Source organism: Patiria miniata, unplaced genomic scaffold, assembly GCF_015706575.1.
Source record: "Patiria miniata isolate m_02_andy unplaced genomic scaffold, ASM1570657v1 HiC_scaffold_9, whole genome shotgun sequence".
NCBI lineage: Eukaryota > Metazoa > Echinodermata > Asteroidea > Valvatida > Asterinidae > Patiria > Patiria miniata.
Genome location: NW_024037076.1, coordinates 14,090,428 through 14,115,567, shown reverse-complemented (window position 1 = coordinate 14,115,567; position 25,140 = coordinate 14,090,428). Strand labels below are relative to the sequence as shown.

The 25,140-nt window shown below is 40.9% G+C and overlaps 2 protein-coding genes and 1 long non-coding RNA gene across 3 annotated transcripts; 2 read left to right on the top strand and 1 right to left on the bottom strand.

Moving 5' to 3' along the window:
• Positions 1-227: 227 nt before the first annotated feature.
• On the top strand, positions 228-1,901 carry LOC119720723 (the record flags this gene model as incomplete). The annotated part of the gene is made up of 3 exons (XM_038190539.1): positions 228-461; positions 510-708; positions 1,223-1,901. Coding segments are annotated over 3 exons (615 nt in total), but the record flags the coding sequence as incomplete, so codon positions are not given.
• A 9,303-nt stretch (positions 1,902-11,204) lies between these two features.
• On the bottom strand, positions 11,205-21,581 carry LOC119719883 (sodium-dependent neutral amino acid transporter B(0)AT3-like). Its single transcript, XM_038189352.1, has 3 exons — positions 21,312-21,581; positions 20,000-20,134; positions 11,205-11,288 (listed from the first exon to the last, which is right to left on the bottom strand). The coding sequence occupies exons 1-3, from the start codon at positions 21,453-21,455 to the stop codon at positions 11,283-11,285; spliced, it is 285 nt and encodes a 94-aa protein (XP_038045280.1). The 5' UTR covers positions 21,456-21,581; the 3' UTR covers positions 11,205-11,282.
• LOC119719884 lies at positions 12,926-18,184 on the top strand. The gene is made up of 3 exons (XR_005270010.1): positions 12,926-13,178; positions 14,973-15,516; positions 17,219-18,184. It is a non-coding gene; the product is annotated as an uncharacterized LOC119719884 (long non-coding RNA).
• Positions 21,582-25,140: the final 3,559 nt, after the last annotated feature.

Genomic DNA, 25,140 nt, shown 5'->3' with positions numbered 1-25,140 from the left:
TCGTGCCAGACCAGCCAGCAAGAAGCAAAAGACCCACCAGGTTAAACAAAAAAAGAAGCCACCTGCTCGAAAGCCTAAACCCCAGAAAAGTCAACAAGCCAAGAAAAAGCCAAAAGTTAAACCAAAACCTCCAAAAATCAACAAGCCAAGGCAAAAGTTAAAAAAAAAAAACCAGCCAAAAAGGCTGTCAGCTCCAAAGCATCAACCAGCCAAAAAGTCAAAAGTAAAAAAAAATCAACTGGGAAAAAGGCCGACAGTTCAAAGAAATCACCGGCAAAAAGTCCAAAAGTTCCAAACATTCAGCCAGCTCAAAAGCCCAAGGATCGAAAGCGCCACAGGCCGCAAAGCAAGCAGCTAAACACCCCAAACCAGCTAAAAGACATCTCGCGGACCAGCAAGGTCAACCTAGCCCAAAACGACCAAAAATTCAGCAAGTCCAAAGGAGCGTTCCAGTTGCAACCGTCAGGCCGTCGACAACGAATGTGCATCATCATCATCATGGGCCTCAGATTGTGCAGGTTCCAGTTGCTACCGGCAGGCCGACTACGACGAAAAATGTGCATCATCATCATGGGCCTCAATCTGTGCAACACAGCTTGAACATCAGCGGGGACAAAAACCCAGTGGTGTATGCACCAGGGGGCCACCACAACACTTTATCCTACCAACAGCACGGCCAAGACGAACAACCAAAACCAAGGCCGAAAGGTAACTAAATAAACAAAATGTTAACAAATGTTAAAACCTGAGTTAGATAAAAACCTAAGTTAGACATGTTTATTTGGACAGTGTGGTAATTTAATATCAGTGGTGCTGCTATGTCTGATCCACCTTTCCATACCCTACATGTTAGATGTTTTGAAACTGGCATATAGTTCAAAGAAAGAATGCTCCTCCATCTCTGTTACTTTTTAAACCTTTACTGACAAGTTGCACTTTCTAAATAAGATAATTTCTAGAACATCAAAACAATCTTTAAAAACAAATAATTCCTAACCTACCATCCCGGCCAAAACTCGCTGGGTGCCCCACTCCCAGCCCCCGGCCAATGTTGTCTCTCATTGCGCGGTCTGTGCTCAAGCGTGAGATGACAACACCATGACCATTGATCGGGGACCAGGGGAGGGTATGCTCTTGTGTGGACATGTCCGACCCATTTTGGCCGGGATTGTAGCTTAAAATGTTGTATGAAAGACACAGGAGTTTCAAAATCTTTTGACAGGGCAAGAACGTCAGGACAAAGATAAAGACTCCAACTCTGAGGGGGCAAAAGACACTCAGGACAGCTCATCCACTGATAAACCAACTCCTGAAGCAGAGGAAACCTGGACATCTCCCAAAAGCATTAAACAAGAAGATGATGCACAGAAACCAGACAGCAGATCTGGGATTAGCTGTTTGTAAAGGTGTGAGAGTCTTGACTAAAAATGTATGAAATGATAGTCAAAGAGGAAAAAAAATACATTTAAGTCTTTACACAGGACCACCCCAAAAGGAAAAAAAAAAACCCAAACAATGGTTTCATTTTTTATAGGTCAAGCAAGACCTATATTCGCTTTCCATGAAGATATAAGATTGATTCAAAAACAGATTTTAGTTTTTCAAGATTACTTAGCCACTGTTAATTAAAGAAATGTATATTGATCAGCTTAAAAAATATTCTGTTAATATTTTTACAATTTTCTTTTATGGTGATGGGTAAATTAGCGCATCAACAGAAGATAATGTTTCATGACCATTTTTGAGAACACACCACTTGTGCATGTTGCTTCACATGCCTATTGCACGATATTTAAGCACAATTAATTTTAATCCAAATGTTAACAAATATCTTCATGATAGTGCTGGGCTGGTGTTTTACTCAATACAAATTCTTCTAAAATGTTTATAAGGTTAAATACCCCCTTGGCTAATGTTTTAATCAATATAAATTCTTCTAAAATGTTTATAAGGTTAAATACCCCTTACCCTCCCTCTTACCCCCCCCCCCCATGCTATGTGATATGATATGATAGAATAATGACAAGACTAGCGATGTATTATGTGAAGTTCTGTAGGTCATGTTCCACGCTCCATGTACAGTAATCAAGTAACCCTGGGAGGTATAGATCAAAGGTTATATGAATATGCATGGTCCCATTACATCCCCCCTTTTGAGAACAAAATCTATGAATGAAAGTGAGGGTTAAATGAACTAGATTTTGTAGCAAAATTGGAAATACATATATTTGTCCTGTGTGTCTAAGGAATGAACTAATCGCCAAATTGTCATCTAATTTGCTGAACCAAGTAGGAAACTTTTCTACTGTCTTGCTTATTATCAACAATATATTTTAGGAACTCTTTTTCGGAACTCTATTTTCGGAACACTTTTAAGTAACTTTGGTGTTGTAACACATCCTTTTCGCACACTTTTCTCTTATTTTCTAAATGACAAAAACAAAACTTAAAATTTGTCTGCATAAAAAAAAATTGTTTCTTTGTTGAACAAAGTGAACTAAAATTGTCTTTACTTAGTTACTTTTTTCTTTTACGCTGGTACTTCTTTCTGTGCCTTGTAACGACAAAAAAAAATACATTAAAAGAATAAAACTTAAACAAAAAATGATTTTGTTGTCTCTAAGCGTTACTTGAAACAGACTTATTTTTCAATCAGTCTTTGTGGTTTCTTCACTACGCGGCCACTGCGTGTACGGTATGGTTCAGTAGCCACAGCAGGTAAGTTAGTGATAGAGTTGTTGTTGTCACTGTGTTGTTTCTGATCAGTAGACTTGCTCCCAGTCTTCCTCAGTATAGACTTGGGGCATGTGGGTTGAGTGACGGGGTATGTACGCTAGCAACTGGTGGGTCTGCAAAGCGGAGTGTCTTTCTCATTGGTTCAGTATTGCGAATGTGCACTCTGTTACGGCGTAAGCTTTGTCCAGTTGGTGTCTGAACAATGAATGATCTGGGTTCTGGACAAGCATCTTTGACAACTGCGGGTGTCCATTTCCCAGTGTGATGATCTTGAACCGTCACGTGTTGTCCCGGTACCAGTGATGATAGTTTGCGCATACCATCACGGTCATGGTACTCCTTCTGTTTGTCTTGGCGCTGGGCCAACCTGGCATACACGTCATCTTTGTCGTGCCGGTTGTGTCGAATCTTCGACGGAAGGTCGTCCTTGAGTTTGCGACCATTGAGTAGCTCTGCAGGTGAGGGAAGAGCACTGTCTATCGGAGTTGTGCGGAGGCATAGGAGTGCAAGGTAGGGGTCCATGTTGGACTGCTTTGCCTTTGTCAAGGTCAATTTCACAGTCTGTATCATCCGCTCGATGAAACCGTTACTCCTTGGATACCTTGGGCTTGATGTTACGTGATCAAATTCCCAGTCTTGGGAGAATTTGTGGTACTCACGGCTGTCGTACTGCGGCCCATTGTCACTTATGACTTTGGTGGGGATACCTTGCTCACTGAAGATTTGTTTTGTGAGAGTTATTACCGCTGCACTCGAACACTGACCACTCACGCGACGTACAAATGTAGCTTTGGAATAATAGTCCGCGATGATGAGGTAGTCAGCATTGTCAAAATGGAATAGATCCGTTCCGACGGTCTGCCAAGGCCGCTGGGGTATCTCATGAGGTAGTAGAGGCTCATGAGACTGCTTGCGCTGATGTGTTTGGCACACAACGCATTTCCCAACCAACTGTTCAATGTCCTTGTTGATACCTGGCCAATACACGCACACTTTGGCTCGCAGTTGGCATTTGTTGACACCTTGGTGTCCGGCGTGTATTTTTGCGAGTGTCTCTTGTTGCATGGATTCGGGAATGATGATTCTGTCTCCTTTGACGACTAGGCCGTTGTCGACCGACAGTTCGTCTCTACATGACCAGTAGTGACGTATGCATTTAGGCAGATCCTTGGGATCCTCCGGCCAGCCAGTCATGATTGTCTCAGACAATGGTCGTAGAGTAAAATCACTAGCTGTCTCTTGCTTGAGCTGAGTGAGTCTAGCTTGAGAGAACTGTATGGCGTAGATTGTCGTATCGAAGTTGATCTGAGGGCCATACGCGGGATTGAGTCGCGAAAGAGCGTCTGCGAGTAATAGTTCGCGTCCCGGCTTGTATACGATCGTGAAATCATAGGGCTGCAAACACAACATCATACGCTGGAGTCTTGGGGGTGTGTTAGCGAGGCTTTTGTGTTGGATGTTCTCCAAGGGCTTGTGGTCAGACTCCACAACGAACTTTGACCCGTAAAGGTAAGTGTGGAATCGTGTACAACCAAACACCACCGCAAGCAACTCGCGTTCGATGTTTGCGTATCGTTTCTCAGTTTCTGTCAGTGCTTTGCTCGCGAATGCCACAGGTTTGTTGTTTTGCAGGAGTGCCGCTCCGAGTCCTTTCAGAGACGCGTCGACCTGTAGCACTGTGGGTTGTCGAGGGTCGAAGTGGGTGAGCGTACACTCAGTACCGATTAGCGACTTGACATTTTCGAATGCTTTCTGGTGCGATTCCGTCCACTGCCACTCGCTTTCTTTGCGTAGCAGTGCGCGGAGTGTGTCCGTATGATCAGCGAGTCTGGGGAGAAACGGCGCGAGGTACTGCACCATGCCCAGAAACTGCTGAAGTTCGTTGACATTCTGCGGTGCAGGAAGTGCATGTATGTCTTGCACCTTCTCCGGGTCGGGGTGCACACCAGAGGCATCGTACAGGCATCCGAAGAACTTAATGCAAGGGGTTCTCACCTCGCACTTGCTGAGATTGAAGATCAGGCCGTATTTGCGAGCGACTTGCATGAGGTTGTGTAAGTGTTTGTCATGTTCTTCGACTGTAGAACCGAAGACTGCGATATCATCTGCAATCCCCAAAGTGCCAGGGCATTGCTCCAGGATCATGTCCATTTTCTCCTGGAAGATATCCTGGGAGACTTTCAGCCCGAAGGGTAGGCGACGGAAACGATACCGTCCAAATGGCGAATTGAAGGTTGTCAAGATACTGGACTCCTCATCCAGCACGATGCTCCAGTACCCATGTCGTGCATCCAGCTTGCTGAACACTTTAGCGCCACTGAACTGATGTGTGATTTCTTCCAGTGTTGGCGTTTTGTGATATGTCCGCTTGGAGGCTTTGTTCAGTGCTTGCGGGTCTAGGCACACGCGAAGACTGCCGTTGGGCTTTCTGCTGAATGCCAGTGACGAAACCCAGTCTGTGGGCTCCGTGACCTTGGTAATGACATTCATGCTTTCCATTCTGTCCAGTTCAGTCTTAAGCTCCTCCTTGATCTGGATTGGGTACTTTCGTGGAGGATGTACGACCGGACATGCATCCTCTCGTAGCGTGATATGGTATTCACCGGGGAATTTACCAATCCCAGTGAAGCGATCAGGATACATGCTCTGGAGGTCATCTTTCGTTGGTATTGGCTGGATGGGCTCGCGTTGTGTCTGCGATGTGCGATGAACACCCACGGAACTGTCACTGCGTCGTGGTGTTTTGCGTATCGCACAGTTGAGCGTGATGAGGTGGAGAGCTCGTGAGGTCGGAAGTCCAAGGATTGCCGGACCTGTAGTATCGGCGACGAAGAAATCTGCGTCAAGCCAGTCTGTCTCACCGTAGCTGCATGGAATTTTGACGCATCCGTATTGTTGAATTCGGGTTCCATTGTAGGCTGTGAGAAGCGTACTTTGCGGTGTAGTGGAGCCCGGCTGAGGATACCCATCTGCGTCCAGTGATCGCGGAAACATGCGTCGAAATGTGAGAAGGGGGAGTATGTTCCCTTGTGCACCTGTGTCGACCTTGACATTAAGCGTGTGTGATCCAGGACGATGTTTCAGTTTGATGCGAAGTATTGCGAAAAGTTCATCGCGAGTATCAGTTGAACGCTCAACGTCATCGTGATTGTGCTGGGCTGTGATGGTGTCGAATGCGATGTTTTCAAACTGGTCCTGCATATCAGTCACCTCATACTCAACCGCGTTTACCTCGTTGGATTTACGAGGTTTGGAGCGCGATGAAGACCGACGACCGCGTTTAGGTGAGTATGATCCCCTGGTACGCGTGCGTGATTTGCGTGTGGTGCGTGGTTTAGTCTTAGTGCCTGCTGTACTGAGGCACATGTGTTGCCAGTGTCCATCTTTGCCGCAACCATTGCATGTTGTGCCGTATGCGGGACACTTATCGCGAGGTCGATATGGGTGTCGTCCACCACAGTTTTTGCATTGTCCTCGCGTCCTGACGACGTCCACCTGGGCCTTGCCAATATGGCTCAGTTGTGCCATATGCATGACACTGCCTTCGTGTGCTCGGCAAATGTCCAAGGCGTCTTTGAGTTGCAGTTTGTCGTCCTTTCGGAGCAGTTTCTTTTGCACCTCAGAGTATTTTACCCCTGAGATGAGAACCTCGATAATTCTCTCATTGAGGGCTGTTTCACTGGCGAATTGGCATTTCATGGCTTTAGCTTTGCATCGTGTGTAGAAGTCATCAATGCTCTCGGTTTCCATCTGGACAAACCGTTGAAATTCCAACCGATGTATGCGGAAATTGTCCTGGGGTTCAATCTGGCTGGAGAACTTGTCCCAGATGTTTTGAGGATTTTTGAGGTCTTCGTCAGTCAGACCCCATGTGTTGAACATACGGAGACCCTCTTTCCCAGACCACAAAATGATATAATTGTGCTGGTCTTTATCCTCAATGTTTTTGACAGCGAACCACATGGAAGCAGTTTGTTTAAAGTCCTTATATGCTTGGGGCCTGTCATTGGTTTCCCAGTCCATCTTTGGTTGAGGTAGGCCTATTGAATCGGCCATGTCGACTCAATTGTCCGTGCGAAAACGTAGTCAAAATGCAGTCGAGCCGAAGCAGGATACTGCGAACCGCGATGTACGAAGCAGAGGTCAAAGGTCACCGCCCGACACAATGAAATTGGCTTCGCGCACTGTACGTTGTGTGTAAAACTATTGCACAGTACTGTATGTGTGTACACGTACCGTATACTGTTGTTGCGTGCACGGGACTTGTTGCAGCGAAACGTGGAACTTTTCACAGCGTTGATCTCGCCCAGAAATGTTCGATCGAGGGTCTATTTCGATGTCTATTAGGGTAGACCACTTACACCGTTGCCACCATGTGATATGATATGATAGAATAATGACAAGACTAGCGATGTATTATGTGAAGTTCTGTAGGTCATGTTCCACGCTCCATGTACAGTAATCAAGTAACCCTGGGAGGTATAGATCAAAGGTTATATGAATATGCATGGTCCCATTACATGCTACACCACTGGAATTGGAAACAAAATGCTTTGAAATCATGGGCGTCGCGAGGGGGGGGGGGGCAAGGGGGGCAACAAACAAACAAAAACAAAAACAAAAGACAAAAAAAGAGAAAAAAGAAAAGGAAAAAGAGGCGCGAAAGTCATATTGGTGCAAATTTAATGGGTTGGGGGAGGGGGAAATGTAACTTCCCCCCTCTAAAACTGATAAATAGAGAATATGTTGAGAGATACAGGAATTTTTTGGGGAAAATATGTTTTGCCCCCCTCTAGAACAATTCCTGGTGACGCCCATGTTTGAAACGATTGAGGATCACTTCTTGAGGACAACTGCTTTTTATAAATCAAGCTATAGCCTAAATATGCTACTGGTTTTATTGTGCCTTTTATACTTGATTTAAAAAGAAGTAAAACTTATACGCAGATATACATCAACGCTAGTCGATTCACATTGTCGTGATTCTGTTTAAGGCATATTGTAAATATGAGTAAATACGAACTCAAGAATGCATGGAACAAATTTCGCATATTAATTGATAGATGTACAATGAAGCAGAAGTGGATTAAATGCCAAATAGGAGAGATGTCAAAATTTCAGCAAAATAATTTAAGCGTTGTTTTAATGTCTTTTAAGGATTTCCTGTTTATCATGAAACTGACACAAGCTCACAAGCATTCTTAAGAACTCAAAGAATATATGGTCCATTTTAAACAGCACTGCAGCAGCTAATTTCACCAAGCAATTAAACTTATATATATTCCATTGTGTAGAATTTACACAACAAATTGTGCAGCTGCAACTATACTTCTGATGCAGTATACAAATATTGAGTGGCTCAGAGTGGAATGGGAGGAATGCTATCGCAAGGTAAATTCCGGAAAATCCAGATTTTACTGAGAATGTGACTTTTTGAGCCTGGCGTGAATGGAAGCAATAATGAATGTCCCGTGATGTGATTTTTTCTTTTCTTAACTTACCGGGGGGGGGGGGGGGGGGGGGGATGCCCCTCTCCCTTCCCTGGATCAGTGCCTGTATTGTCCCAGTAAACGTCATACTTTTCAACCACTTATACTTCAAGTGATAGGCCTATGTGTGCAGAGAAGTGAAATTTGCTGAAAGTCAGTCTCACAAAAACAACATCCAATGTTGCAAACTAGTGTCCACCACGCAATCTTTTCAGCTTTTTTGGAGCACAGCATTCTTACCTTTGGTCTTGTCAAAGTCTCGCACTCTTGGGTCTGAAGAAGCACGTGTTGCCTTTATTGTATCTCGGCAAGGTAATCCCGCGCATCAGAAGTAAACAGGCACAGGTAGGGGAAATGTGCAGTGAAGTACACCACCTAGGAGGCCAGGAATAAAAGGATTGAATTAAAAAGGGTGACAAAAAAAATCTTACATTTTTGTCAGCTGCAGTGATGAAGATTTGTCTTTCGTAATTTTACTATCAAACCAGAACAAACTTCTGGCTTTAACTTTTAAAATGCATATTATTATTCGGAGTCATTTCCCTTCAAAAGTTAGATAGCTTACTGTTTTTTTCTACCGCATTGTTTTTATGTTAGTTCCATTCCATTTTCGCCTTAGCTCCGTTAATGCTCATCTCACCACTCTTTTAAACGTTTTTTTTTTTCATTTCAGTTTATATATTTATATAAATAAATAACTTACACTGCTTTATATTCATGATACGTAAATACCATTTTAGTAATAACAGTTTGTCTTACGTCTTATATAGTCCTTTAATGTTTTGATGTTATCATAAATCCAACCACAATTCGGCCTTGCGTCGATTAAGGTGGATATTATAATAAACCAATACTGAATTGATTTAAACTGAATTGAACTTCTCTAATTAGTTTGAATGTGCAGTTGTGCATGTTGATTTTATTCTTTTCTTTTCTGAGGAGGGGGGGGGGGGCAAAATTTGCCACAATGTGCACTAGAGTAAACCATTTTTGGGTAAGTGTAAATTGGTTTTAGTTTATTGAATTTAAAAATATTCAACAGATAAGACAGAACATGCTCTTGAAACAATGACTTCTTTCAATCATTGAACATTCAAACTACTGTCTCCCTCAGTGATTCGTGAAGTGTTCCTAGCTATATTTTGATTCTACCAATAGTTCAACATTTAAGTAGGAACCAAGGGGCAATGTTAGAAAGGAACAATCCATCCACCATCTTGAAAAATCTGGGGGGAAAAAGCAAGCTCCTCCTTTAAAAAAAAAAAAAGCCTGGACAGTTTTTTTTTATAAACTGGCCAAACAATGTGAGACTGTTTTACAACTCACCACCTCCATTCTCGAAGCAGAGGTAAGGAAAACGCCACACATTTCCCAGGACGACTGCGTAGCCCAGACAGGCAAGAAAAAACTCGGTCTTGGGCCGCCAGACTGAAGATCATGAGAAACCTCTTCATTGTCGGCACACTTCATCTCCTCCATCATTGGCTACAAGGAGAAGTTTGTAGAAAATCAGGGTATTTTATGCAAAATAAATGTAACCAATAAATGTAATAACAGACTTTTCAGTTGCAAGTTGCCCCCCCCCCCCCCCCCCGGACCGGTATTTTGGTTTTAAAACAAAAAAAAATTCACACCATGAATTACTGAAACATTAAGAAGTAACTCATCTGCTCTGGCATCCAGGTTATCACCTAAAGTTGAAGTTATTCCAATTCTATCAAAAAACTAATAACAGGCGTGCAACTGGAAAGTCACCAAAAGAGGAAGTTCAAGTCTTTCCAAGACTTTTTACAGTGTTTTTCTATTTTCAATGGTACACATGGGAAGTAAAAAAAGAGGAAATCAGCTGATTCGAGGAAAAGTTGCATGCCTGATTTAAAGGAAATGTATGTTAATTAATCTAAAGTGGCACAAAACCAATGTAAAAACAACTCATGTCGGTCACATGAATTTTAAACAATTGACATTTGGCGCGTGCACAAACTTTGGGAGATTGTCCTAGCTCTTTCGTTTTGGAAGAGGGTCCTATTTTCTGAGGCCGAAGGCTGAGGGAAATAGGACCCTCTTCTGGTCACTCACAGTCCCTTGGTGCACATAGACGTAATAATAAAACATATGTGTTTTGATCACCTGCCCAAGGAATCTGTTTTGACAGGACAGATCACTAATGCCAGTACAGTAATGTACGAAATTACGCTTTTGTGTTTCTCCCCCATTAACTTGTGAAACCACATTTCAGACTTCCTTGCCCTGCTGCTCAGCCATAAAGCCCATAGCCTTGGTCAATGCTGTCGTCGTTATTCGTCCCGTACGTGGTCAATCGTCGGCATATATCCTCACGCGCTATGCACATGCATGTAAAATTACAGCGCGAACAGCGACCTCACGCGGCCACTATTTTTATATGCAAATCAGTTGGGGACGATCGAGAGCCTTGGTTCAATCGTCCATGTGAGGTTTTGGGGGTGGTGCTCATTATGTTAATAGCCTTAGCTGACCTTAAATGTCGTTTTCTTATTGGACGATCGTTGCGTGGAAACTTGCATAGTGAAACGTGGCACCGTACATAATCCATACACGTACACGTTGTGTGTCTCTGCACACGGCACCAATGCACAAAAACTGTGGTTCCTGTCACGTCCGCAAAAGGCGAATAGCTGCAAATAATTTGATGACGTCCGGATTTACCAAGGTGTGATTGGACACTCCACATATTAGCCCCGCCTACACTTATCTGTATTCGCATACGAGGTCGTGCGCTAGAAATCCAGCGCAAAATAAAGAAAAACATAAGCTTTTGCCGACGATTGAACCAAGGCTCGAGATCGTCCTCAACTGATTTGCATATAAAAATAGTGGCCGCATGAGGTCGCTGTTCGCGCTGTATTTTTACATGCATGTGCATAGCGCGTGAGGATATATGCCGACGATTGACCGCGTATGGGACGAATAACGACGAGAGCATTGACCAAGGCTATAAAGCCCAGAATGGAGAAAATGACCACACCCCCAAAGATGCTGGTGAGGGAGTTGATGAGAAGAGCAATACTGACTCCATCACCACTGAAACAAAAAAAGGAACAAAGAAGTTGTTGATGAATAAAGAAGTGCACAGGAATAGAAACCAACACAAACAGTGTGACTGACTGACCAACTCCTTCTGCAAATCAGTAGCGGATCTAGCCCCCCCCCCCCATGCACCCCCCCCCCCCACCACACCCCACCACCCCATTCAGCCATTGGAAATAGTTATGACACAGTGTACTGGTAAAAATGGGGCTAACAATAATACAATTTGACTCAAAATTCCTAAATGTATTCTCAAAATGCGGGAGGGGGCATACTCCGGCCCCATGGCATGCCGGGGCACACCTTCACTCAAATATTAACCCCCCTGTCTCCATGCATTTCCTGAAAGCTAGATCCACTCCTGCAAATGGTCATATAAAATTTAGTATAAATGCAGACAACCAGAGAACAATAATGGGCAACTCCATATGAAAAAGTGGATATTGCTGATAAATGGAAAATTGATGAAGTCTTCCAAATTACAAGCATTGTTACCTCAAATGTGGTATCAAATTAAAGGGAACAAAAAGAACTTTCATTTAAATGTATTCAAGCCTGCCGACTTTCACGCATTGAGCGTGAGATTCACGTATTTCAGTTATTCTCACGCCCACACGGGATTTGTCACGCTAAAAAAAAATAATAACAATTGACTCCAAACTCGAAAAATGATGTTTATGTGATGATCTTGTGCACACAAGAATTGGTAAAAGTGGTCAGAAATTGCCTCAGATTGCACCACGGAGCATTTAATCCAAATTTTCTGCCGTTAGTGCTTCGCGCTTGAATTCGTTCTGATCAAGCTCCATCACCAAATTCTCACGCTCAGCTCTTACTCAAAGTTGGCAGCCCTGTGTATTTGTGTGTCCGCAAAAACTGTTATGGGGGGGGGGGCTAAAATTGTGGATTTTATTTAGGAAGTAATTTTGGCATCTCGTTTTACATGCAAAAAGCAATTGTTATTGTTTTTGTTTGTAAGGCAGAGAGAAAGGCTCATTTGTTTACCGAAATAATTTGTTTTGTTTGATTTTCATTTTTTTTTTATATTTTAACTTGTACCAAAGATCAGCAGAGAAACTGTAACGTGAGTTACAGAGTGGTGAGTTACTGAAATAGATGTATATCCCTCTAGAGAGTTTATGATTGATTATACTGTTATTGTAATAGTAGCATATTACTTACAGCCTAATGATAATTATGAGGCACCAAACCATTACATTTTATGTAACATGCAGAGTTACCGATAAAAAGCTTTTTGCCAAACCATCAGAAACAAAATTTTATTTTGTTGGCCTTTTCTCCAGTTTTAAACACTTAATGTTAAGGGATCTTCAGTGAGAAAAATCCACTGTCAATCATGGGCGTCGCGAGGGGGGGGGGGGGGCCAAGGGGGGGGGCACATTGAAGTTTGAACAATTTTGTGCCAAGTCTACGGGGATGTCTCCCAAATGTCCAATCCAGAGTCATCATTATTATTTTTATCCCATAAAAGTCTTTACCAAAGTTCAGTGAAAACCTGTCTGTTTCTCTCCAAATAACAATAAACTGCTTAGTTTACAAATTCTTTACCCCTGCCTGTTCATATCACTAAAAAAATATCACTTCTTGACAGTACTGCACAGCTGTGAAAAATGTTTCATACTATTAACTTAAAACACATGAACACACACAGAAATGGCACTACTGAACATTTTGTCTGTGTGTGTAATCATGGTAATGCACCTAGCACTATGACTGAGAAATCTAGTTTGGCAAGAGTCCAAATGTCGGTTAAATTTTGGCGCCGTTACACACAATTGAATGTGCACAAGGTAGGCGCGCCTCAATATACCGGTATATAGCAAGGAAATCTCTGCCTGCATGTGTGAGTGGCTGGAATTTTAGGTAAGTTCCATGTTTTGAAATGTTAAAATGTCTGCTGAAGTATGCAATAATGTCAAAACCTGTGTAGTCGACAACAGTTTCCATTCCACATGAAACATGTACTGGAATTTCATCGGTACACATATCAAATACATGTAGGCCTACACACAGTTGTGTACATATGTATGTATGTGAATTCATGTAATGCGAACACCACAGCTCACAGAAGTCTGTCATTTATTGACTGTATAGGCCTAGTTAGTGAGTAATATGGCAAAGGATATGGACATATAGTCACTGGCATATCCAGAACTAATCAAGTTTTTGGGGGAATCGATGTCCAACTGAAAAGAAAATTTTAAAGGGGGCACTGCATCCTGAAATCCCCGAAATGTTCATGTTTTGGATTGGTTACTTATCCTTTTTCAAACTTCATCTGATTGAAAGGAAACCAACCTAATGCATTACCGTTCTTGAGAAAAGACGAATAAAACGTGGTTGTTTACATCAGACACGACAGAGTATACGATTTTCCTGCCGTTTTCTGTCAATGTACGACACACGTGTGTGTCACATAATTACACACAGCACCAATGCACAATATGGTTGGAATCACAACTAGCACCCAAATTTAACAGCTCGACTTTTGGGGGCCGCAAAAGTAACCCCAACATTAGTCGTTCTCGCACGCACAACACAAGAATAACACAAAAACGCCCAGTTTTTTAAAGGATAGTTATGTGGATGTTTGTATCCTATACTTTTAAATGTTTTTTCCGCCCAACTTGGGCGCATTCCAGGACGCAGCTAGTGTCCCTTTAAGTCAAAGTTGTAGGGCTGTCCCGAATATACCAAATACATTTATTCAAAAATGTGATCTTCAACCGAATATTTTCGAATAATTTTGGCCGGTATTCGAAAACACAAAAAACTACGCACATATATACTGTGATGTTATTTTATTGTAAAGTTATAGTGCCACTTTTTTGTTGACTGTGACTTTTTTGTCGATGGCGGTTCATTGTTGAATCCTTTTAGGTTTATAAAGCCCTTTACAGTTATAAAATATACTTACTGCAAAACACTTCAGTGCCCCAAGGGCGAATCCAGGGGGGGGGGGGGCCAAAGGGGGCCATGCCCCCCCCCCCCCCAAAGAACGAGACCAATTTTTTTTAATTTTTTATGTGACATCGCAATAAAGGCAGGCAATGAGTACACTACCATCTTTTCCTCCAAAAAAACATTGGTTAAAGTGGTCAGAAATTGCCTCAGATCGCACCACAGAGCATCTAGAATCCAAAAAAATTTTGACCCACTTTTTGGGGGTCCAAATTTTTGGGGGGCCCCCCCAAAAAAATTGTGTTCTGGATCCGCCCTTGAGTGCCCCATATTGATCGCCACAAGCAAATTTTAATCGGTGGGCTCTTCATGCAACATTTTACAGGTGCGGCACACAGTTGCATTTAAAATATGTTCTGTAGTCCAATTGGGCACTTTCCAGGACGTTGTGTCACTTTAATTTAAGAATGGAAAAAGTTTGTTCCCTGCTTTATAATCTCAGACTTTGTATGTTGCTGGGTATTTGGAATTGTGTAAAGGTTACTGCAATCGCCACCACTTACATGTCAGCCTATACTCCCCTATAGCCACTGTCAACAGAAAAGGCTCCATTGGTTTCAGGGGAAAAAACACCTAGATATAGATAATGTACCCAAAATTGAAAACTTCAGTAAGATATGTGCTGAGGTGAACCACATTTTATATTGTTATCAACAATTCCCAAGAGAAATTGCTAAAATCTGTTGTATGTTTCAGAGGACCGGCACAAATCAAGCCATGCCACGCGGTAAGTCCAAACCAGCTCGCCAAGTTCGCCGGGCCCGCCCCGCCCATCCTGCCCCCCAGAAGCGAAAGACCAGTCAGGTAAAACACAAAACTAAACCACCTGCTCAAAAGCCAAAACCTCCAAAAAGTCGACAAGTGGCCAAGGCCAAAGTTCCAACCAGCTCAAAAGCCAAAAGATCATACCCGTCGCAGGCCACAAAGCATGTAGTTAAGCACCACCAACCAGCTAAAAGACATCTCGCACACCAACAAGGTCAACCATACCCAAAACGACCAAAACTTCGGCAAGTTCAACTGGGCTCTACAGCTAGCCTTCAGTTTGTGCCCTTTCCAATTGCAACCACGCCAACAACAACGAATGTGCATCATCATCATGGGCCTCAATCTGTGCAACATCATAGCTTGAACATCAGTGGCGATAGAAACCCTGTGATGTATGCACCAGGGGGGCACCACAACCATTTATCTTACCAACCGCACAGGCCGGATGAACAACCAATACCAAGGCCAACAGGTAAAATAAAATGTTACGAAATTTTTTTTCCTCCTTTTTTTAACCAGTTTACGCTGGGCAAAATTTTGACAAGAACAGAACGAGGCACGGCATTATACTTTCACTCGACCTCAATGCCAGGCGGGTTGAAGCCATCACCCTTAGGCCAAAAAAAAAAGTCTCCGGTTTCTGGTATGGAGCTTGCCCAAAAAGTGGTGCGGTGACGCGGTGCTTTTTTTTTTTTTACCTGTTTTTTTTTTGCTTCAAATGTTGGCTGATGACTGCAAATGGTGCCCGACTAAACTTAGTGCAAATAATATGGGAGTCCAGAGAGACCACATAAAGCTTATTCTCGATCATAACCCCATCTAAAAACACGTTAAAATTGTGCAGCAGCAGGATTCCAGTCAAACCAGTGAGTTTGGCGGTTTTGAGACATCATCTTTTATTGGAAAAAAACTTTTTCATTTTGCCGACGCGCATGGCTACGGCGACGCGCGCATACCAGAAACCGGAGACTTTTTTGGGGGGCCTTAGACAGCACACTCGTATTTCCGGCCTCGCTCGCTGCGAGCGGGTCGCTGACAGACATTTCCAGCCTCGCTCCCTGCCTGTTTATCCATCATCCATTTCGAATACTGCAAAACCTTTGCATGTATACACTCATCCGGCGCGAACTGATAAAAAACCTGAGTTAGACGTTGTTTTAAAGGTAGAGTACATGTACATGTACATCATTTGTTCATTTTTTTGTGTTACCAACAAAAGTGCTCAAAATCTATAGAAGGGTGCTTAACAACTAACCTGATGAACTTTTAGCTCAGTGAATGCTTTATATTCCGAGAAAACAATATTCTAGGATCTCGATTTCAATAAGCCATTTCGGTATTTCAATGACCCGAGGTTGTTCGGGATAACATCGCTGACGTGATGTTATGCGATGTTACACGCACACCCATTCTGCTGGTAATTTACATGCAAGCGTCGTGCGCCCGCGTTCATGCGCCTTCGAAACGTTCGATTATCCCGCATGACCCATATCATTGTGCACATGCACAGTTGAAATACCGAACTGGCTTATTTAAAAGTTGCAGAGTCATGCTTTGAATTGAGCCCAAATCAGTGTCCGGGACACGTTCTCATTCAGCTGATTGCATCTATGAGATGTCACGCACTGAACCGACGAATAGTAGCAACCGCTCACGCTTGTGTGTCGTGTCAACGCTTGCACGCACCAGTTGCCGAATTAAAACCGTATTACTAACGGAAATTTCCAAAAATGTGTCTATAGACGCAGCTTTGGAAACTACCTTCTTTAATTGTTTTCTTCAAAATGACAGCATGCCCAGAAAGAATAATTTCACAGGGAGTTTAGTGCCATTACTGTCTTTAAACCAAGTAAGCTTTTCAACAATAGTTTTGTCACTTTTTGGATAGCTGCAAATGATCTACTCTACCTGTAATGACCTGAGTTATAGACATACAAGATTTGGACATGGTAATTTGATATCAATAGTTCTGGTATTACTGGGACACCTTTCCATACTTGTGCTTAATTTTTTGAAACAGGCATATATGGTTCAAAAACAGAATGCTCTTCAATCCCTGTTACTTTTTAAACCTTTACTGAGAAGTTGCACTTTCTAAAAAGACACATTCTAGAGTATCTAAAAAAAAATCTTTAAAAAGAAATCCCCTACCCCAGTTTCAAATCTTTTGACAGGGCAAGAACGTCAAGATAAAGATAAAGACTACAACTCTGAGGGGGAAAGAGACACCCAGTAGTGCTCATCCACTGATACATCAACTCCCACAGCAGAGGAAACCTGGACAGCATCCACAAGCATGAAACAAGAGTTGATGCAGAGCAACTGGAAAGCAGCTCTGGGGTTAACTGGGTGTAAAGGTGTAAGAGTCTTGACTAAAAATGTATGAAAAGATAGCGAAAGAGAAACAAATCTCAAAGTGTTTACACAAGACCCAAGGGGGGGGGGGGGATGGTTAGAGTCAAGCAAGACTTAATCTTCAATTTCCCCAAACAAATAAAATTGATTCAAAACAGATTTCAGTTTTTGAAAATTACTTAGCCACTAGGTTCGCATGCCTATTGCAAGATATAAGCACAATTAATGGTTACACCTCTATGTTCCGACACCCCTATGTTCCGACTGCACATATTCCTATTCCTAACCCTAATCCTAACCCTAACCGGGAGTAACACAATCTAGGTTGTCGGAACATAGAGCAGTCACCCAATTAATTATGTGAACAAATATCTTCATGATACTGCTGGGTTGATGTTTTAAACAATAACAATTCTCCTAAAATGTTTATAAGATTAAATACCCTGCCCCCATGCTACACCACAGGAATTTGAAACACAATGCTTTGAACTGATTGAGGATTATTTCTGGATGACAAGTTCGACAAGTGCTTTTTATACATCAAGATATAGCCTACATAAATATGCTTTTAGTGTTATTGTCACATTGCTTTTATACTTAATTTAATAATATGTACAGCTTAAATGCAGATATACATCAACGCTAGTCGATTCACATTGTCGTGATTCTGTTTAGGGCATATTATAAACATGAGTAAATACGAACTCAAGAATGCATGGAACAAATTGCGCATATTAATTGATAGATGTACAATAAAGCAGAAGTGGATTAAATGCCAAATAGGAGAGATGTCAAAATTTCAGCCAAATAATTTAAGCGTTTTTTTTAATGTCTTTTAAGGATTTCCTGTTTACAGAGTTGTAATGACTCGAGTCAATGACTCGACTCGAGTCCGACTCGAGTCACAATTTTTGGTGACTCGACTCGACTCGAGTCCCTAAGGGCAAATGACTCGACTCGGCTCGAGTCACTGCGAGCAAATGACTCGACTCGACTCGAGTCTCTCATCAGAAGACTCGACTCGACTGGAGCGAAGGCTAAAAAGACTTGAGTCCCAAAAATAAAAGCACAACTTTGCGAAAAGTATTTGCAATGACTTACGATGCAAAATTTATGCTCACTTCGCTTTGCGAATAGCAGTCATGTACAAATATATACATGTCACAGACACCCACTTTATGGTTCTAGAACGCACAAAATACTATCCAGGAACCAGATTTTAAACACATTTTCTAACTCGCTGTTTCATCATTGGCTTTGGGCGATTTCTTATAAAGCTGTTGGATTCGAATGCTGGCTAAACTGATGGCCTCCTTTTATAAATTTTTGGTATATAGTGTTCAAATATTCGAGACTCGAATTGACTCGAGCTAAATATTTGACTTGACTCGACTCGACTCGACCTTTTGACCTAATGACTCGCCTTGACTCGAGTCACTTCTTTAAAATGACTTGACTCGACTCGACTCACTTCTTTAAAATGACTCGACTTGACTCGAGTCACAAAAATCAGTGACTCGTTACAACTCTACCTGTTTATCATGAAACTGATGAAACTGACACAAGCTCACAAGCATTCTTAAAGGGAATATACATCATTTGCTTTTGCTGTAATTTTCAGAAATGGATGGAATTGGGGGGTTGGAAATATATAGCAAATATAGTTACACTGACTTTTTTGAGGTTTTGGGTTTGAAAATGCTATAAAAACCAAGAAAAACGATCATTTTCCTGTAGTCTGGTTCCCTGACTCCATATAAGAAGAAACAGAGCAGTTTACATACATTGGGGAATTGTAAGGTAAGGGAACCAGTCTAGCTGGCTCGTACCCGTTCATAGGTTTGTAATCGATTGCAAACAAGTGCGATGGTCAATTGGGGCCAGTATTTTTTTTAAAAGCCAGTTGTTTCCAACGCTGATCGGCCGATCAGCGTTGGAAATTGATACAAAAATACCACTTTTCTTGAAAATGACAGTATAGCAGGTGCCATGATTTTACAGGATGCTTTACACTGTCATTCACTAACAGTCCAGCAAGGTATTTCAAAATGATTTTGTGGTTTTATTTTTTGATGTTTGCAAATGTTGTATTTTCCCTTTAAGAACTCAAAGAATATATGGTCCATTTTAAACAGCACTGCATCAGCTAATTTCACCAAACAATTAAACTTATTTGTGTAGAATTTACACAACAAATTTAATGTGTAGCTGCAACTAAACTTCTGATGCAGTATACAAATATTGAGTGGCTCAGAGTGGAATGGGAGGAATGCTATCGCAAGGTGAAATCCGGAAAAGTCAAGATTTTACCGAGAATGGGACTTTTTAAGCCCCGGCGTGAATGGAAGCAATAATGAATGTCCCGTGATGTGATTTTTTTTTCTTTTCTTATCCGGGAGGATGCCCCTCCCCTTCCCTCGCAACACCCATGCCTGTATTGCCCCAGTAAACGTCATACTTTTCAACCACTTATATTTCAAGTGATATGTGTGCAGAGAAGTGAAATTTGCTGAAAGTCAGTATCACAACATCTAATATTGCAAACAAGTGTCCACCACGCAATGGTCTTTTCAGCTTTTTTTGGAGCACAGCATTCTTACCTTTGGTATCATCAAACTCTCCCACTTGGGTCTGAAGAAGAACACGATTCCTTTCTGGTATCCCGGCAAGGTAACCCCGCGTATCAGAAGTACAAACAGACACACGTAGGGGAAAAGTGCAGTGAAGTACACCACCTAGAAATAACAGGATTGAATTTAAAAAGGTGATAAAAATTGAACAAGTGTGGCTTTGAACAGGTTGCACGTTGCTCATGCACTCCTGACCCTACAACTTGCTAACTTTGTAATGGGGTAACATTGCAAATGTGTAAGTATCTGTATATGTACTCTCTCTATGTTTTAAATTTGTACTGCTGGTGGAAAGCAAATTTCCGCATGCTTATTGTGGACAATAAATTATCAAATTATCAAATTATAACTTTTAAACAGGAACCAATAGATGAACATTACAGCAACTGGGGTGCTTTGTCGATGCATTTTGATAGGTAATATACAACATGTTGCTTTTGCTGTAATTTTGAGAGATGGACAGATTTGGGGGTTAGTATTTTATTGTTACACTGACATGGTTAAAGGGAATAACAACATTTGCAAACATCGAAAAATTAAACTACCAAGTTTTTACGAAATACCTTACTAAGATGTTGGTAAATGACAGTCTAAAGCATCGTGTAAAATTATGGCACCTGGTGTGAAGTCATTTTCGAGAAAATGGTATTTTTGTTTTTGTATACATTTCCAACGGTGGTCGGCCGACCACCGTTGGAAAAACCTAACTATTTTTCAACTACTGCTCCAACTTTACTTTTTTCAGTCCAAATTTTGTTTGCTATTGGTTACATGTTCATGAACGGGTGCAGGCCAGCTAGACTGGTTCCCTTATGCCTTAAAATCTTCTATAAATTGATCCATTTTATCTTTAGTGGAGTCAAGGAACCAGACTACTTGAACATTTTTGTTTTTCTTGGTTTTTCCAGCATTAACGAACACAAAACTTCAAACATGTCAGTGTAACAATATTTGATCTATTATACTAACCCCTCAAATAGTTCATTTCTGAATATTACAGCAAAAGCCAATGATGTACATTCCCTTTAAATCATATAAATTTGCACTAAATTTTGTCTTTATTTGTTTCCAGGGAAAATTATAGCTGTTAGATCAGAACCTGGTAGAAATAAGGTTGAAGGCTAAAAGGTATCAGCAAAAAAATTGAGAAAAAGGAACAATCCACCCACCATCTTGAAAAATCTGAAAAAAAGGGAGCTCCTCCTTTAAAAAAAAAAAAAAAACCTGGACAATTTTTTTTGTTTAAGCTGGCCAAACAATCTGAGACTGTTTTACAACTCACCACCTCCATTCTCGAAGCAGAGGTAAGGAAAACGCCACACATTTCCCAGGCCGACCGCTTAGCCCAGACGAGCAAGAAAAAACTCCGTCTTGGACCGCCAGACCGGGCGACGTTTTTCTTTTGGCTGATGAGGGGCCTCTTCATTGTCACTTATGTCAGCACACTTCATCTCCTCCATAGTTGGCTACAAAGTACAAGGAGAAATTTGTAGAAAATCATGGTATTTTATGCAAAGTAAATGTAACCAGGGAAACAGACTCTTCAGTGGCAAGTTGCCCCCCCCCCCCCCCGGACCGGTATTTTGGTTTAAAGACAAAAACAAATCGTTTCGTACCATGAATTATTGAAACATCATTAAGAATTAATTGAATTACACTCTGGCATCCAGGTTATCACCTAAAGTTGAAGTTATTCCAATTCTATCCAAAAATATATAAAGGAAATGTATGTTAAATAATGCAAAGAGGCACAAAACCAATGTAAAAACAACTCATGTCGGTCACATGAAATTTTAAACAATTGACATTTGGTGCGTGCACAAACTTTGGCATATTATATTGTCACATTGTAGTTCAGTTATGGGCCCTAGCTCTTTCGTTTTGGTGCTTAAAAATTTTAACCGAAAGAGATACTGCTCCAAATTACCCCCCCCCAAAAAAAAAACAACAACAACAACAAACAAACAAACATGTCTGCCTTTAAATCTTGTATCTTGCTAATTAAGGGCGAGTTGAAGCCTAAAACGACCTATCAAATCTTGGTCAGAACAAGTCTGATCTTAACTTCAAATTTAAGTTGTGCAAAAGTCATTTTGGAATGATAAAAAAGACTTGGGTAATCCTTACTTTTAGGACACCTCTATTTTTTACGAGTTTTATTAAAAACTGACTTTTGCAGATGTCTGTCCAGTGCCAAAGTGACTTTTGCAGGCTAAAGCAGTCTTTAGAAGTCAAGAAGGTGTCATTGCCAATTGTTCAGATGTGCCAGGAAGTATCAGAATGTCAATTTTGAGTGTCATTTAGTCAACTGTTTTGGTGAGTCTTTCCCTTCCTATATAGGAACGGGGTCCTAAAAGTAAGGATTACCAAGACTTGAGTTATAGGTCTAACTAGTAACTACACAATCACCTCGACCAAACAATTCTGCTAACAAAATATTACCAGTGCAAAGTACAAGAGATAAACATGGTACAAGTAAATCGTAAACAGCCACATGAGTCAATGACCCAAATTCATAAACCAAACAAATGGCTCGGAATCAATAAACTAGTTTCACACCTCACTTTTCCTCATGTTCACAGCTACGCGACGAGGACAGGTAGGTACAACGTATTCAGGATGTTTTCATTTCGTGCACGTAGTCAGTGGGCTTAGCCCCAATGCATTTTCGGGTACATTCATTAAAACTCTCAGGATCACTTATATACCTATACCTCAAGGATTTCAAAACCAATTGATGCCATTTTTTCTGACCCTTTTATGGGCGGGGCCATGACTTTAAAAAGTGTGGGGGGGGGGGCTTCGTGTGCAAAAAATGATTCAGATACATTTGTCATTTCACTTTTCTTTTTTTAGTATTTGGACAGCTCACCCGAGAGCTACATCATGAGAAAAAAAAAATCCAGAAATTCGCCTCTTTGGGGGTGGGTCCACATTTTTATAAAGCGGGGGGCAAATGTCATTAACAGAATATTGAGCTGTAACGGACATTTTTTTGGTGTTTTTGGTTTTTGTTCCATCCAGTACAGTAACCAGGTGGACAGAATGCTTACCTGTCAAATCATAAAAAAGTGTTCCTCTTTGTCGGTGTGTCATACTTTTTTTCATAAAAAGGGGGCATAGAAACTCTCAGGATCACCTAGGCTATGGATACCTCTGCAAGTCCAAAAAAAATCGCTTGGTCCCATTTTTTGCAATGCCCCTACTATATAGGGTTGCCATTTTAAATGTCCAAATGGCAGCCATTTTAAATGTCTATCCTACATAGTGTACACATATAAATTGACAAAATAATCGACTTTTGAGACATTTGTTTTGATCTTTTATATTATATCCTGAATACAATGCTGACCCTCCAAGACAGTACACTCAAACTGTAACAGCCATTTTAAACTTCAAAATGGCCGCCACTTGAAGTTTATATTAAAGATGCAGTTTGCACTTATTGGAAAAAGTATAAAAATATTGAGTTGTGAAATGGTTGAACAAAATCGACGGTTTGAAATTTGTCAATCCTTGACTTTTTCCCCGTGAAGGGCAAAACCTAATTTGATCAATCCTTGACTTATTTTGACTTACCAAAAGGTATTAATGAATGGGAATTAATACTGTGCTGGAACAGTTTTAAAAGTGATGTTTAAAACCGGCTAAGGTCAGCTGGTCACCGACAATAGCCCTCGCGGAGTGGCCTCGCCTTCGGCCAGGGCCATAATCAATGACCTGAAACCGAGCCGGTTTTAAACCACACATGCTTCAGCACACTATTATCCCACTATTAAAGGGAAGACACAACATTTGCAAACATCAAAAAATGAAATGATCAAATTATCACGAAATATCTTACTGGATTGTTAGGGAATGACAGTCTAAAGCATCCTGTAAAATTGTGGCTCCTGGTGTGCTGACATAAGTCCAAGAAAAATTGTATTTTTCCAACGCTGGTCGGCTGGCTTATTTCAAAAACTGCTTCTAATTATTCATTTTTAGTTATTCCACATTTTTTTTGCAATTGATTACACACCTGTGAAGGGGTGCAAGCCTGCTAGACTGATTCTCTGACCTTACCATTCCCTGATGTTTTAAATTGCTTCTTTCATCTTAAGTGGGTCAGGGAACCAGACTACAAGAGCACGATTGGTTTTTTGAATTTTTCCAGCATCTACAAGCCCAAAACGTGAAACAAGTCAGTTTTACAACATTTTCTATAACATACTAACCCTCCAAATCCATTTATTTCTGAAAACTGCAGCAAAAGCAAATGTTGTACATTCCTTTTAAACTACAATTCTGCATCGTACATTTTCCCACTGCTTATAACAAATAATAAACCATTATACACCTATTATTATAAAATGCAATATAAAGTGCAGAAAAGTGAGATTTCTATAAAAAAAACAACCTACATTCATCATGCTCAATGAACACACTACATGCAAATTAGTTACAAATATATATATATATACACATATACAGAGCGAGTAAACCAAAAAAGAAAACCCAAATGTCAGGACGATTTTTAATAAAGTTCTGCATGTAGCACTTTCAAAATCTAGGATATGAAAGCCCAATTAATAAGCAAGTTCTTACAAGAATCATTCAAATCACTCATGTACTTTTCAAGTTTAAACACAAACACCGTTTTAAAGTTCTGTCCAGGGATCACAAAAAAAGGTAAGTGTTCTTTCAGCAAAACAAAACAATTCACAAACACCATTGAAAGTTCTGTCCACGGATCACAAAAAAAGTATGTTTTTTTTTCAGCAAAACGAAAACATTTCACATACATCCCTATTTGAGTTGTAACCATTGTAACAATTGAAAAAAAGTTGTTTGGATTTTTATTTTCATTTTCAATACTGTTTTTAATGATATGAAATAGACACATTCCTGTTTCAATGCGTCATACAGATGTAGATATAAATGATGTGCACAAACAAAATATGTGCACTACTTGCTATTTTAGCTCTAACAACTATATCAATAATGTATGTCATACCTGGTATGTACACCATTACATTTTTTACTCCATTTTTTTGTGTGAATAATACAAAAATATATAGATATTTCTCTCCATTTTTCTTGAAAATGCGTTTTTTGTAACACATAATCAG

What these genes read in the sequence shown, in the direction of transcription:
- LOC119719883 (XM_038189352.1), bottom strand. Translation starts at nt 21,455, where the DNA reads ATGAAGAGGCCCCTCATCAGCCAAAAGAAAAACGTCGCCCGGTCTGGC. An exon ending in CTGCTTCGAGAATGGAGGTG is followed by an intron (nt 20,135 to 21,311) that starts GTGAGTTGTAAA and finishes TGTTATTTCTAG; the next exon opens with GTGGTGTACTTCACTGCACT.